The sequence below is a fragment of the Dermacentor variabilis genome, chromosome 1, assembly GCF_050947875.1.
Source record: "Dermacentor variabilis isolate Ectoservices chromosome 1, ASM5094787v1, whole genome shotgun sequence".
NCBI lineage: Eukaryota > Metazoa > Arthropoda > Arachnida > Ixodida > Ixodidae > Dermacentor > Dermacentor variabilis.
The window spans coordinates 271621285-271637962 of NC_134568.1; the positions used below are offsets into that span (position 1 = coordinate 271621285).

General features: G+C 43.3%; 1 protein-coding gene across 2 annotated transcripts in view; it reads right to left on the reverse strand.

Moving 5' to 3' along the window:
• Nucleotides 1–858: 858 nt before the first annotated feature.
• Nucleotides 859–16678, reverse strand: part of Pcif1 (Phosphorylated CTD-interacting factor 1) — a 158029-nt gene continuing 142209 nt past the window's right edge. For both annotated transcript variants that reach the window (XM_075675779.1, XM_075675771.1), the window contains exons 14-15: nt 3875–3949; nt 859–2024 (exon numbers count right to left, since the gene is read on the reverse strand). In XM_075675779.1, the coding sequence (XP_075531894.1) occupies nt 1790–2024; nt 3875–3949 (310 nt within the window). In that variant the 3' untranslated portion in view covers nt 859–1789. The remainder of the gene's footprint in view (nt 2025–3874; nt 3950–16678) is intronic.

Below are 16678 nucleotides of genomic sequence, written 5' to 3' on the forward strand. Positions count from 1 at the left end.
TGAGTACGAGTGGCTGGCGGCAGAAGACCGCGAACTTACGCCAACCAGACCTGTCAAAAGAGTCTCCCTGATGGCTGCGTGTGGTTGAGTGCATTCGGCGTGGGCTGCTGTTCCACAAGATGTCGTGGTGCGGTCGCTTGCCAAATGTGGAATTTCGCTGGACAACGACGCGCTGTAGTGCCATAGCAGCGACGATGATGGCACAAGTGAACACAAGAAGTCCAGTGACCATGCCAGTTACTAATAAATTTTCGTTATGGGATGCGCCCTCGGGTATGCTCTTTTTTTTCCCCCTGTCATGCAATATGGGGGGGTCGGCTTACGTTCTAGTCGACTTACACTCGTGTAAATACGGTATGTGCTTCGGAGGGCATGTGCAGCCTATGCATGAATAATTTCTGAAATACCTTTTTCAAAAATATTTAAATCTAAATTTAAGGGCGTGGCCCTTACACAAGAACATACGGTATTCTAGTAATCAAATGAAATGCTGCACCATGGCTTTATGGCCATTTTCCCTCAATGCTTCCATCCAAAAGGTGGTGCTTGATGGAGTGAGATAAACCTTTGTGTACAAAGACTTGCTGTAGAGGCACTTTGTGGCTGATGTAAATGAGCATTTAGGCTTAGCACTGCGACAGGTTGTCAATTTTGACATACAGTGGAATCTCGATCAACGGAAATCGCTTAAATGGAACTGCCTCTTAAACGGAACACCATCCTCATGGTTGGCTGGTTTTGTATTCATGCAATTGTATTCAGCTTTGTCTCTCAGTAAATAGAACTGCAGATAAATGGAACCAATTTTCCTGGTCCTTTAAGGTTCCGTTTAAAGAGAGTCCACTGTAAATGTATTTTATGCACAAAATAAATTTCTTTCATGCCTATAACACTCTGTTTCTGCCTAGGTGCCATCATTGTTGAGCGGAAACCAGAGGGAACTGTGGAGGCACCCAGTGCCCACAATAATATGTCTCCCTGCACCATGTAAAGACAGCGTACATGGTGCACATTACGCAAAGAAAACATGCTATGCAGCCAATAGCCACCAGGCTATGATGGATTGGTACATGCCATTTCACACCATGCACCACAAATTACACTCTCTCTCATGATATCAGGAAAGTGTTGCAGACTGGCAGAGGTTTAAATTAGTGCTAAGATAAACATTATTCGGACATCTTTTATCAATATGAACTATTCATGACCCCCTTAGCATTCAATATATCTGATTTTGGCTACATTGGCCCACTTAAGAGTGCTGTTACATAAAATTTCGATCAACGCAACATAACTGGTATAGGTATAAAATCAATCTTTAAAGTATAAAACAAATTACAGGAAGAATTAACAATGCATCCACACCACTCCTTCCATAAAGTCTGGCTTTTTTGTATGTGCCATGATGCTTTATCATAAACAATAAATTTTATAGCCAGTGAATAATGTGGTAAATACTCGCCCAACAAATAATGCTCTACAAGTTCTCACTTTACATTAGCTATGTTAGGAATCGACAATAGACAGCAAGTGATGTTGCATATAGCCAAAACAGTGGCATAACAAGATACTAGCAGAGATGTAAAGTGCTTGGCAAGTTATCTGGATACTGTGGAACCAGAGCAGGGAGACAAAACTGCACTGTGCTGAGTCGTGCAAATGTAGTAGCTGCAGCTGGGTATCCTTAACTGGCTTACATTTCAAATTTTTATCAGCAAACACCTGGCTAAGTGTCTACTATTGTAATTCTCCTTTGACGAGAAGTAAGGAAAGCCACGTTTACCAGTGTTTAGAGCAACTTAGGGGCACCAAGAGGAGACTCTTTTGGAGGTGCATCTTTTGAAGGTAATGAGGGCACAGGGACTACCTCCGCAGCAACATCTCGCTCACGGTCCAGGCCTGGTCGGTAGCTTTCGCGCAGCGCATCCAGCCGCTCAGGAGTGGGACCCCACCGGGCATAGCCAGCATCATTTTGCAGAAAGATGATGTGCGTCCCATGTGCTGAGCGCACACTTACTTCATTCCTATAAGAAGAAAAAAGTTCGAAGAGCTGTATTAAGCGCGTAAACATAACTAAACAAAACACCTAGCAACAAAACAGAAGCACTTTAGGCAGGGACCCATGGGATCATCTGCAAAACAAAAGTTCAGTCAAACCTCACTATAACAAAATGGGTTTTTAACAAACTAATGAATATCATGTAGTCATTTTAATTCCCCTTGAAATTCCCATAAAAAGTGTAGTGATCTGTAATACTAAAAAGAGTAGCAACCCCCGGGGTTTGTGCTCAGCAAGCTGCAGGGCCGGATCAGCCATGATCATACATAATTCAGTATGCAGCCATGCATACATGCTAGCCTCTATGGGTCACCTAAATGTACCGTTTGTTCTGACATGGCAAGTTATATTTTGCGGGCTTCTTTACAACACTGCAAAAATTACAACACAAAGTGCACTAACCAAAATTGGACCCCTCGGTATCCTCCCACTCTTTTTTTTTTTTTATTGCATAGTGAGGGTCTCAACTGCAGCAGGTTCGATGCTTTCAGGTAGAATACGAGGGTTTATTGGCCAGCTGCCTGCTCCTAAAGTTCATGTACAATGTGACACCGTCTATCAAAAGGATGTTCCACATCCACTGCCATGGGTGGCGCCGGCTAAAGGCTAAACCCCATGAAAGCAATTTTGTGTGCGACGGTGACGAGTAACGGCTTCGAGCGATGAAACGAACCGTCGCGTGAACAGATCGCTCAGTCTTGTCGCTCGGTTGCTCGGTTATGGAAATCTAGAATTCGTCGCTTGTCGCCCAGAAGTGCTATGAGCGAATAGCCAATAGCGCAAAGGTGGAGCTGGATGCACATTACTCAACTACCACCGAGTGCTGCACGGAAAGATCAAACGACTGAATTTTTATACTTGCAAGGATAAGAACCTACTGCAAGACCTCCAGAAATATTTTATGCTGCTGTTTACAGTAAAACACAACTTAATTAATAAAGCACGCGTCACGCCAGTTACGACATGTATTTGCTTCCCTCATACAGGCCACACCAGGGAGACGTCGTTCGAAGTCATCGCTTGCACAGGCTACGAATTGTAGGTGACGAGCGAATGCGACTGCCATCTCCATTGCGTCGCTTGTTGCTGTCGCGTGACCGAACTCGGTGACCCTTGCATGGGGTTTATACTTAACATTCCCAGGGCTAGATCTGGTAACATTACATAAATAGTTAAATACCCAAGAAAGTGTATATGGGAACAGCCACCACAGTAGCACAATTTGCAGTGCAATGCATGCGTAATGCGGAGGTTGTGGGATTAGGCTTCTATTGGCCGCAAGTTGTTTTTTCGTCCAAAACTACAAATATTTTCCCCAATGCTATCCTTTGCTTCATTATCTGTTGGCTTCATATGGTTGTGACTAACAAAATTTTGCCCCTCAGTTCCTTCCTGTTGATTACATAGGAAGAGTTACAAGCTGCTCAATGATATTTCCTAGAATACTCTACAACTTTCTCATGGGAAGTGTTGTGCTAAAGTAAGTTAATTAATCTTGACTAATTATGCAATTAGACAGATTACAAAAAATAGTGACTTGCACCACACAACAGCCAACAACATGCATTTGGTCGCATCCTCCTACATTGCTTCAGCATATTTTTAACCTTGGCCAAAGTTAACTGCCAAAGTTCTATATCTGTGTCGATGCTATTACACCTACTTGTGAAAGATTTAACTTTCTTTTATTTTTGATGCCTTGCCTTTTATTTTTGATGCCTTTGAATGAAAAAAAAAAGTACCTAAGCGCCTAATACAGCTGAAGTTAATAAAGACACATAAACAGCTACAACAATTATCAGCACAAAAAGTTACCTTGGCATGATGTGCTGAAATCCATGTCTGTACTCATGATCATAGGCAGGAATTAATAGCTGCTCTCTTTTATACCTGAAAAAAGAAAAATGTTGATGTTCCTTTATGTCAGAAACCTATATCCCATGTCACTGTAACTTGGCGAAGCTGCAAAAGTTATGGAAGCAAGTGGCTAATAGGATTATAATGGTTGGCCACGAGATGCACACAAGGCACTATTCATGCGCTCTGCCAGACAAAATGAGAATTGCACAGCAACAAAAAGCCACATATTGCTGATGCCGCTAGAGTACAGCGTCAATATAACTCAGTGACCACTTAAGCACTTGAGAACGGCGCCACACGTTTTCTGTGGGGTGCTTGAAGTACTGGGTGGCAACAACATTGAAACGCCTTGATATACGCAGCAGGTGACCAACCACGCAGGGTGTACTGGATGCTATCAAGCACTGAATTTATTACAGCACAGAGACAGCATCAGAAGGGCCCAAAGCATCCCTTCACCACCAAAAGTGGCAGACAAGCTGTCAGTACCCCACAACCATGAAACAAAGGCTTCACAACATATCCATGCTATCATACACTTACAAGTACACACCGATGGCTAGCAGATAGATGATAAGTAATCCACACTAGTAGTGCTTTTGATGGCCCAGAAGGCTGCAACTCTGCCTAAAAGGCTTAGTGTTGCGATCAGTATTTCAAAGACCATTCTACAGTATGAGTGACTTGCTACATTTGTGAGTAAAAAAAAGTCACAGTTTTGCCCGAAAGGAAAAGCATCGATTGCGATAGCAAATTAGTGGACAGCTATATGAAGCAAGGATAGTAGATTTACAGGCCAAAGACATGTAAACAGACATAGCTATAGAACCTGTAAACACAGACATACTATAATCATGGACAACTAGGTGGGGTGATGAAATTTTTAAATTCGCAGGTGCAAGTTGGAATCAGCTGGCGTAGGGCAGGGGTAATTGGAGATTGCAGGGAGAGGCCTTCGTCCTGCAGTGGACATAAAATAGGCTGATGATGATGATACGAAGTAAGGATAGTAGTTTTATTGGTCGTATAAACTTGTAAACATAGGTCCACTAACTAAATGAGCAAGCATAGTGTCGAGTGCGCACAAGCAAACACGAACACATCTGAATCAACGACCGCGGATATGCTCTGTCAAAACGCTGGCATGAGGAAATGTGGCAGCAGCAGCGAACGAAGTAATATTCGTGCTGTCTATTGCTTGAATGAAAAATGAGCGCCGAGAACACACAGCAAGCATAAAGCTATGAGCCGCCAGCGTACCTAGACTGTGCCCCCAACACAGATAGCTCTGAAGATATGGCCACGCAACCACGCACAGCCACCACATGCGCAGTTGCAGGCGACTGTTAGACAATGTTAGGTGCCTCGCACACGACTGGAAACGGCACGCTTCCTCTTCACTTTCGTCTCTTTCATGTGGGCGAGATTGAGTCGTGATTGTCGGCTCCCCTCGCATGCCTTCAGTCGCACATACAGCCTAGAGCACATGGAGATGATGCTATCGCTCTTGGACTTTATACAGAAGCTCACTGCAATGGCGACGCAGACAGCAGAAATGCGCTTGGAGTGTCCATATAATTGCTATCACAATAATAAATTAACTTCTGTGTGTCCGATACGTCATCTGTGTCATGACGCTGCTCATGGCATGTGGTGCTTTGAGCATAGCCGTATGGTCGGTGCATGCTGCACTATGATGCATGAAGTGGCGAGGAAAAGAAAAAAATGTCTTATGTATTTATGTATTATCGTGACTTCCTCAGTGAAGAATGATGGCCTTAAATATTAATGACACGCCACACCATAAACATTGGAAGCCTCAAGATCATATGACGGCAGTGGTTCTTTGGTTATTCTTGTCTTATGCAGCAATCACGTTTGCAGAAATGATGCTCCAATTTCTGGTGATAGCTTATTTAAACATGTACATGCACAACATAAACAGCCAACAAGATGGTTATCAGGGCACATATAATTATTTTCACTTTTAAAGCACAGAAACCTGAATTTCAAAAATAGTTTTCAAAATAACAATGCAGGCTTGTTTTAGCCTAACTGTAAATAATTTTTGTATTCGATGTACAAGACACTTATTGTCCGATAAGAATTTACAATTATTTATTTGGTTTCTTGTCAATCTGCAAATGAATGCAAATCAAGTCCAGAAAAAATATTTCAGCAGATTAAACTAACCTAGTGTTGCTCTTTATTTTAGTAATGCCAGTGACGAAATGAGATTTGGCACAATTTTTGAAGAAGTCAAATCGAAATTTTGGAGCAGTTTGGAGCGCCTAAATACAGATTTCAGATAACTTTGGAGCAAATAAATGGAACTGCTGGACACATCCTATGCACTTTAGAACATTTAAAATTTATAAGCTGCATTCCATAAAGTATTTGCTCGCTGTAAAACAATGTTACTCTGCCTCTTAATACAAAAAAAGAGAAACATAAATTTAAATAAAGAAAACAAACCAGTTTGCACGGCCTGCTGTAATTTGTTTATTTCAAACTGGGTGAAGCTGCTCAAGCATTGCTTAGCCATGTTTTCAGCAAGGCCAGAAATAGCATCAGACAGAAACTTCTAGCCAGACTCAATGCCATCAATGCTCTACTGAGCCAGGCAGCCTTGATGAGCTCCTGATAACACTCAAGCATTGCTTGATTTAGATGAAGCCAAGTGCTTTTCTATGTTGTTCTTTTCCTGATAAAGTTGGAGCCTCTGCTTAGCAATTGGCTGGTTCACAACTGATGCTGACTGATTATTTATACATTGATGATTTGACATGCCTGATTATTTACACTGCTTCGCAGCCCTCACTGGCCCACACATAAATTTATAAGGACAACTGAAATTTCACATTTCGGGCTCAAAAATTCAGACTCCACCTGCATGACTGTGTGCTAACCTGACTGCTGAGTTAAGCAAAAACAGTGATATTTTGACTTTCATATGTCGCTGGCATTGCTGCGGCATAATCATAGGCCATGTTGCCGACACCTTCTCAAAATTGAAGCTAGTGACGCCTAGTTGATCGAGAACTAACCACGTTTGAACCGTAGGAAAAGCGAACAACTCCAGCGAGACATCCTAAAGCTGCATTCTCGTGCGATACCCGCAGCATTGGTTCCATACATCCAGCATTTGTTCAGTCACATGGTAAATAGCAACACGGTCCACGCGCGACTTCAAGTTGTTTAAACGGCACCGACTCCACCCTTGATGTCTGTGCCGGCAAGGCACATGCATAGAGACATACAGACATACTTTCACTTTCGTGACATTTGGCATGACTAGAACCGGACATGTCAACGGACGATAGCGTTCTTGGCACAGTGCCAAAAATGCAGCTGCTCCTAGATGCCGAGGCATCTGACGTTAGTTACGCGAAATCCCGCGTAAGTAAAAGAAGCCTCAAAAGTGGTCGCTCAAGAATACGACACACTTTTTTTTAGCTACTTGTGGAATAAAGTCACTTATTTTCTGGCAAATTTGGATATTTTGGACTCTCGATTATTGGGACCTTTAGGTAATCCCTGTCAAGCCTGAATTATTGGTTGGTGAAATATAGATAAAGAAAAGTTCAACTTATTAAACCGTTCAGTTATGCACGCTATGCACATCTGCGGACCCCTGCAGCCACACACGCTTTGCCAGTTGTTACTTTTGGCGCACTTCAGCGCAAGATCGTGTTTTTAATCAGGATGGTGAAGAAATCTCGTTTGGTGCAATTTGGCACATTTGGCGCAGAAGTAGGAGCACTGATTTAACATGGCTGCATAAGTCTTGGAAAATGCAAGAAAATTTGTTTGAATTAAAAGAATTGGCATATCATTATCATAAAAAAGCAGGCTCTTTCTGAATGCACAAAAAATTAAAAACTCATTAATTAAAATTACACAGTACAGTAAAAACTCATTAATTCAAAGTCATCAGGACTGCAAAAAATCTTCTAATTAAGTGGGTTTTTGAATTAACCAAACACACAAAAAAATGCAACCCAGGCAAAAAATTTTCCTGCAGGAATTCGCTACCTTTATTCGACGATCTTTGGATTGCTTAAAGTAATCAGAGATGCTGGTTTGCTGCGTCCTGTAGTTCGAGGCTCCAAGGGTCATGTTTTCTAGTTGGCCAACTACATGCAGCATTTGAAAATTTCCACCGTGGCACTCAACAAAACTGCGGGTAATGTTCAGCGATACGATAAATTCCCCGAGAGCGGGTGCTCGGGAGCGCTCGTTAGCGTCATCGTCGTCATCATCGCACATGATTGTATCAGCGGTAGCTTCACTCTCCAAGTCTGAGTTGCACATTTGTTGATCATTTTCAAAGTTCAGATACTCGGCAAAGCCGACTGCACCGGCTTCTCTATCCCCTGAGCAGAGTGCATCGACGCGGTCGCAATACTAGGCTCCTTCTTCATCAAGTGCACATGAATAGTCAGCATCATCATTCGACGGTGCTTTCCTTCGAGAAGCCAGCGCGTTTTAAACACCGCATGATCAAAGTAGGTTCCACTTGCTTCCATGCATACACAACGAGACATAGGGCCCCGAGGAGGTCGACTGAGTACTCCTTGGCGTTGTCATAGCAAAGGAGCACGCGCTTGAGCAGGTGGTGGCGGTAAATCTTCCTCGTGTGGTGAATGACACCTTGGTCCATTGGCTGTGAGATTGATATGATGTGTGGAGGAATAAATACCATCCTGATAGCTTTCAGGTGTGGGATGTCACTATGTGCCGGGCAATTATCAACAACGAAGAGTACATTCCTGCCTGTGGCCGCGAACGTGCGGTCAAGCTGCCGAACGTAATCTTCAAATATTGTGCCTGTGACCCAGGCTTTTCTTGTGCCGGTAGGTAAGCTCGTCCCTTGGTGGCAGCCGTGCATGCTTAAAACAGTGAGGCTTCCCCCTCTTTCCAACTACGAGTAGCGGCAGCTTGTGTTTACCGCACATGTTCGCGCTGAACAGAACGGTAATTCTTTCCTTGCCCTGCTTTCGACCCTCAACGGCAGTGTCCTTCACTGTGAACGTTTTTGTGGGCAGCATCTTGTAAAAAAAGGCTGCCTCATCAAGGTTGTACACATCATCTGCACCGTACTCGCTAAGCAACGGAGCCAACATGTGTTTCTTCCAGTAGTTGACTATGCTCTCGTTTGTGCTGCCACTCTCGCCACAGACGGCTATGAAGGTCAAATTACTGCGCTCTTTGAAACGGCTGAACCATCCATTACTACACTTGATCACTTCATGCCCAAGTTGTAGAGCCAAGTCGTTGGCCTTCTCCCGCAATACTGTTCTATTGACGGGAAGGTGGGCTGCGTTTACCTTCTGCAGCCAGCGAAGTAAAGCTGATTCCACATCTTGGTACGTGGGAGCCCGTACTCGAAGCGGCCGTTTCAAAGATTATTTCTTGCTAGAATACGTAGGCCTTCAGTACCTTTGGCTTGTTCTTCAATATTGCGGACAACGTCGAGAGGGGCACGCTGTGCCTTTCAGCCAACTCGGTCTTGGAACACGTGTTCTTACCCGCTTCTTGACTCAAGCAGAACTTCTGCTGCAGCGTTAAAGTCATACACTTTGGCATCTTCGCTCACTCGCACTTCTGCACAGCTCAAAAAAGAAAAAAAAAAACACTACGCTAGCTGCAACACCCCTAACCACCGCACACAAAGAAACGTCGCAGGCCGGCGTTGTACGCGCACACGTCGTCGCAGGCGCGGAGAGAGAAAGGGCAAATGGCATCCAGTGGCAGCGGCACGGAACACGCGCTGACACTGTGACCGCTGTGACTGCGAGGAGTGTGCGGAGTGGGGGACAAGAGCATGTGACAAAAACCGGTATGCCCGCTGCAGTGCAGTGAAGCAGGCGCACATTTCGGCGGTGTGCGGGGTGTATCGTGGACCGATTTTTGTGCAAGCAGTACTACGGGTCAGGCGCTTTGTCTATAAATAATCGCAATTGCTATGTGGCGTCACCTTGCGGCTCCGAATGGCCGTCGTTTCGTCGGGTTTGCAGTGAAATGGGGATCGGGAATTGCTGCATAGTACCCCAAATCTTAGAATTAACCAATTTGGCCTAGGCTGCCAGTTCAAATTATTATCCGGTCAAATTTACATTAGAAAATACAGGGCTGTAGAAAACCTTCGAATTATACGGGATTTTGAATTAACCGAGTTTGAATTAACGAGGTTTTACTGTATTGCTGAAAGTTATATTTAAACAAACTTTGAAGTAAGAAAGCAAACAGTATTTGGGTCAGAAACCAGTGAGAGAGGGAATAAACTTTATCGGAAACTGGTCTGGCAGTTTTCCTTTGGGGCGAGACACCATGAACCTTCATTTACCAAGAAAACTCCCTAATCAGCAGCTTCCTTTCTCGGAATGCAACAGTGGTGACCCACTGTTTCAGGGCACAGATACAAAACATGACTCTTTCGATGGCTGATCCAGAAATAAGTGACACAGCAATTCCAGTTCTGCAGTTGCGCTTGTGCAGTAGAGAAAAAGTGCGCTGCATACAGCGCATAAGCTGGCAGGCGAGTGAACTTAGAATGAATAGAGCCATGTCGCTATTTGTTCTGATGAAACAATTTTAACCAGAGGTTCTAGAGCCCTCCAAGTGGGCGAACAGCTGAACCCTGACGCTTGATCCCCTACCATATAATTTCCCACCAGCCAAAAATATCGGCAGTGCGACGTAATGTGCTAGACACAGAAGGGTGAGATCATGTGCAACATGGCCTCAGAGGTTATGCTCATGCTCCCAAGTTTTATGATGGCCATGTACACTGCACCTCGTTATGAGGCAATAGGTGCTTTTGATTCACTTGCAACTTTGTGCACTAGTTCTGGCAGTGCTGCACTTTACTGTTCACTTTAGTGGTGGAAGCATGGCCACCTATGCACGGTGCCATTAGTTTCAAGAAGTGCAGGAAAAGTTCAGGCTCAGTTCCTGGATTTTTTGCACCACTGCGATTGTCAGTGATGTCGTGCAGTGACAAAGCAGCAGACGATGCTACGAGAAAAATGTTTGTGGTGCTGACAGAAATTCTGCTGTTAATCGGCAATGATGGTGTCTATGTCCCCTTTGCTCTCAAGCGTGTTTCAAGACAGGTGGAAAACGCGCTTGAAATTTAATTCAAAATAGGCATACAAATTTTTTACAGAATTCTCACTAGCTTATGTTCCAGTACTGCAACTATACACTGTTATACTGCTGATTTTTGTTGTCGGAGTGCTGGCAAAGAGCCAGTGTCAATTTTCCTCACAGCATAGCAGCCGTGAATCTGACAAAGATGGGCATTCCCAATACAATCATGGCACATGCTGAAAACACCAGTAACGAAAGGTGTGCATGACCTGCACCACATCAACACTTTTGCGTTAATTTCAGGAAAGCCCTAGTGTCGCGTTGTGGCTGAATGAATGAGCTGAATGAGCTTGGAACTGCGCAGTGTGCAAGAAGTGCAGGAGATTTGAACAGACCTTATGAAAAGGGGGGTCATATGACTGTCGAGTACAGATCTGAGGACATACCCCAACACAGCCTCCTTTAGATGTCTGTCATGTGGCAGCACATGCAACGAATCATACTGAGCGTTTACCAAAATGCATTCGAAATTCCTTAATGATAGGAAAAATGAGATTAATTGCCTGTGGATTGCTTTTAACGCAGTCATGCATTTGAAAATCCCTCCATGTAGTAAATAAACAAGAAATCATTTACCATATTTACCCAAATCTAACGTACACCTTTCTGAGAAAATAGGTCCAAAAATTGCGTGTGCGTCACAATCGGATACGAAACCAAAACTGTGTTCGTGGCGTTGGTAACAGCCTACCATCAGAGCTGTTAGACGCAGCGTCATCACAATTACAAAATGGCAAAAGAGCACATTTTTGTGATGGTATGGTCATTATGGCTTAATTTTGTGCTCGACTACAATTTGGAGTGGTACTCTCGGTAAATCACTTTTGGAGATGCCAGTATCACTTTCACAAGATTTTGCGCGACGTGGCACTGGATGTGTTGGCGTATAAGGTCACCAGCATGTCTGGCCTTGTGCCAAGCTGCGCAGAGTGCCAGGAACACCGTAGGCTGCATACTTTGACAGGTCCAATACAGAGTCATGTAAAATCTCGCGAAAGAGACTGTAATAAAACTTGGTGCTGGGCTAGTTGGTGATGCATTCTTTAAAACTGATGGTAGCGCTAAAAAGGACACACGATGAAAAGACGACACGACGACGAGGAAACGTTTCCTCGTCGTCGTGTCGTCTTTTCATCGTGTGTCCGTCCTTTTTAGCGTTTCCTTGTCGTTGTGTTGTCTTTTCATCGTGTGTCCGTCGTTTTTAGCGCTACCATCAGTTTTAAAGAAGAGACTGTAGCATGGCAGTATCTCTAGAAGCGATTGCTCGTGAATACCGCCCCTTTGTGCTTGGTATCTTGGCCGATGAAGCGCAAATGGCAATGATGACGCACTGCTTTCATTATAAAAGCTACTTAAAAAAATACCCCTTCTGTGAAGGTAAATTCTGCATGTCTCCTTTTTTTTTCTGATCGCAAATTTGGGCACATGCTATATTTTTCTTTAAATCTGGGGCATGTTACATTCAGGTACACTTCTGCTTTCTTACTTTAAATCCAAAAAAAATTGGATGCGCATTAGATTCGGGGGCATGTTAGAATTGGGTAGAATGGTAAGTAAATTTGACTTTTTAACCAAAAGAGCTATACGACTGATCCTAATGGAAAATTTGAAGGACACCATTCGAGGAGCTCACGATCATTCCCGGAAATTGATGCACATAGTAGACACCCATGAGTGACGCGACTGCTTGCACCTCACCGTCAGACAACCATAAAGCGACTGAAATGATGGCTTGACAAGGATACTTGCTTGATGCTAGCCCAATGATGTCACTCATAGACGTCTACTAAGGCTGTCACAGTTGCACTCTGACTGTTCAATTTCACTTTTTTTTAAATGAAATTGGCCAGAATACATCAAGCTATAAAAATCAACGTCATTTTTTTGCATTCTGGAAACAGTTACAAGCTCCTAAGATGGCGCGCTTCAAGTCTTCTATTGGAATCAATTGAACGGCTCTTCTTGTTAAAAAGTTAGTCTAATTTGCACAATCAGTTGTCCAACTGCATTTTCACCGATTACTTAAGTAAAAAATTTGGAACAATACACCTAGTTTGATTAAATGTCTGCCAAATATTGCACTGTCGCTCAAGAAACTAATTTCTTCAGGGACCTACCAGTCACCATATTGATGTTGTATTCGCAAATTACTGCTGATATTGTATACATGCTACATTAATGCTGTAATTTTCATATTAACATTGTACTCACTAATTTATGTTGTATATACTCAACCATTTTGTAATGGCTACTCAAATAGCTATATTGGCTATGGATCCAGATGCTGTCACAGTCATCTCGTATACCATTTAGTGCAATAAACATTCTTCTAATTCTTCTTCAAATGTATAACTCTGCCGTAAAAGCAAATCAGAGGAAATCCTTTCATTATCTCATCTTTCCTGTCTTTAAAGAATTTCAAAGGCCATTTTAAAAAACACTCGGTACAGTTGGACATGTCAGGCGAAAGAAACGAGTCACATGTTCACACCACTGCAAGGCAAAGTTTGCAGAGTGATATCAATCTAGAAACACAGATTTTAATGGGGTTTTAACTGGACAGAGTTGGTTATGCCCTCTCACTCAAGGCTACAAGAGCTGATTATGGCCTCCAAGACCAGGCGACGAGGAGCTCAGTCATGCTGCTCAATTTCAGAGGGCCAACTGAAACGACTGAAACAGTTTGGCCTGGAACTGCTCTAAATGAGCTCCATGGGATTCAGTGCAAGAAGCTGTGCAGCTGCTTGCAATTGCCAGGAGTGGCGACGAGCAGTTTAATTACTTGTGGTGGAACGAATCCGAGCATGAGCTAACAAGCATGATGTTTTTTCTTAGACTATACAGTTTCTTAATAAAATGGCTATGAGCATAGTGAATGTGGAATTTTTGCAGAGGAGTTGCAAGGCAAAGTTGATATACTTTGTTGCTAATAATCTGCTTTGGAAGACTAATTAAAAAAGTTGTTAATCAACTTCTTTTATTAGAACTTTGAGAGCAATTGCTTACACTGGAAATTTGGGCAGTGAGATTTTAATGCACCTCCATTGCTTACAAATTTGGATATCACACCTACTATGAGATGTTGACAATAAATTTTTAACACTCCATACAGGCTGTTGCTCATGTACTGCAAGTCATAGGGAATGCGTTAGTAACACTGAGTACAGTATACATTCATTACAACAGACCTTTATAGTGGAGAAGATTTTGGTGTGATGTAAAAGAAGTACACTGAATCAAAATAGTGTTACAGCAGACTTCGATGTAAACACTAAATAGGTCTGCTATACCTAGAGTGAATCGTAAGCAGCGCATAAGCTCAAAGAACTGATTTATTGATATTTAAAAATTATGAAAAAAGTTTGTCAGGTTTGATTGTGCTTTACGATTAACAGCTTTTGACATTATGCGGGCCTCCATCATCACAAGGCTGTTAACATCATCTGCTGCCATATTTTGCTCACTAGCTCTTTAGGCCTTGGATGTAGTTCAAAGCTTGAGCAGTTGTCACCTTCTGGGCTGCTACAACAATCACTCTGTTGCCTTCTTCCTCTTCCTCATCTACCTCTTGGTCTGCAGTAAACCCTCCGTGGACTTGAGCAACAATGTCTTCACCTGTCAGCTGTTCTGATTTGCCAAGAGCATTATCCAAACTATCATATTCTGACAACTCTTGGCTCCCAAAGGCGTCCTTGACAGCTGCCCAGAACTCTGGATCTGACTGGTCTTGATCATCCAGTGGCAACACGGGCTCCTCACAATCACTGTCACTGACTGCAAAGCCAGCTTTTTGAAAGCAATTTTTCATGATGCTTGGCTCAGTCTGCACCCAAACATCAGAAAGAACTTGGAAGAGCAAATCTCAGATCAATTGCAGAGTCTTGCTTCTGCTGCATATCAACCAGCAAATGCTCAGAGAGGTGTGTGTGGTAGCTCGACTTCACCGAGTGTACAATGCCCTGGTCAATATGCTGCGCCTTTGATGTTATGCCATCTTTACGGCATGAAGCACCGGAAGCTGCACGTGGCTCGAACGACTGCCGAGGAAGAGCAGCACATTTCTCTTCTGCTTTTGCATTCTGCTTGTCGAAGCTCAGTGGCCACTTGTTAAAAATGTACTTTATCATCCATGCACTTTTGTTGGGCTCCCAGTCCACGGGAATGTGCAGGTTGTGCAGGCAGAGTGGTCTTCTGGACTTGCGCATGACTAGCAGCCTTGTTCTCTCCGTGCCGTCCATGTTGCAGCAGAAAGGAACACTTCTGTGCTCCTTGGACTTTTTTTCTGCCATGGCAAAAGTCCTCGGAAAAACAGGTCTTTCCTGGCCTCATTTCGTAGAAGATGGCGCTTTCGTCAGCACTGAAATTGTCATGCAGTTCATAACCTGCAAGGTGCACAGGGAGAACCTCGGTTTTCCAATCATCTACAACAGTGTCGTCAACACAGGCCAATTTGCCAGAAAGGCATTTGAAGGAGATCCCGTGTCTCGATTTGAACCGGTTGTGCCATAACGTTTCCTACAATAATTACTAGAAGGTACTCTGGTGCTGCGATCGTTCAGTCACCATGAGAATGATAGGAAGTACACGGATCGTGCTTGTGGCTTCAGACGTTCTTGCAACTTTGTTTATTATACTTTATCTATCTTCATTGTCCTAAATTTCAGAACAATCAACACTTTTCTAAGTGCAAAGCAAAAAATTACTGTGAACACACACAATAACTACTAATTACAGCAGTTCAGTCTGTTGAGGTGGCCAAATTGAAACGCATCAAGCGTCCCAACACGTTGACTTACCCGCGAGAAACTCATAAGGGCATCCTATGGCTCTGGTCGGTGCATGCGTCCATGGTGTAATGGTTTTAATATCGGGCTTCTGTGCTAGAGATCCTGTGTTCAAATCCTGCCGTCAGCCAATTTTAATAATGTTTCTGTAATTATTTATTACACAATACTTTGTTGTAAATTATGAATTTACGAAGTCCCTGAGACGTTTGAAGCCAGAAGGACGAAGTTTAGGCAAATCCATGTACATTCATCTACAAAACTTCACGGACCACGGGGTCTGAGAAAAAGCTGAACATATCTGCGGCCTCGCAGCGGAGTCTGGTGTTTGCATTTCCAGCCACTGCTAGTACACGCAAACAACATAGCGATGTACGGTTTTGCTGGCTACTTTTATAGGCTGCTCAGAAATTCAACGTTTTACGAAACCCCGTGGTCCGTAAACATTTGTGGTTGACTGTATTTCTTGTAATTCCCATGCTAGCTGAAGCACCCCGAATGCAGCTCCTGTAGACACTAGCACTAGAGTTCCCTCTAGTAATTATTGTACGAAACTCTATGGGTTAAGTCAACCTTCATTGCACTTGAAGTCATCTTGCTTCAAAACAACGACAAGTTGATCTGCATATTTCCATAGCAGCAGGCCATTGATGGGGATGTTTCGTCAATGGATATCACGAAGCCAAACGAGTAGCACCTCTTCAACATCAGGAAACAACGCCTTGCGAAGTCTGAACCCCTTCGGCTGCAACTTAGCTGATACTTTCTTGGCCATGATTGCCTCCTTATTTCTGATGATTGAATTCACAGTTTGCTTTGA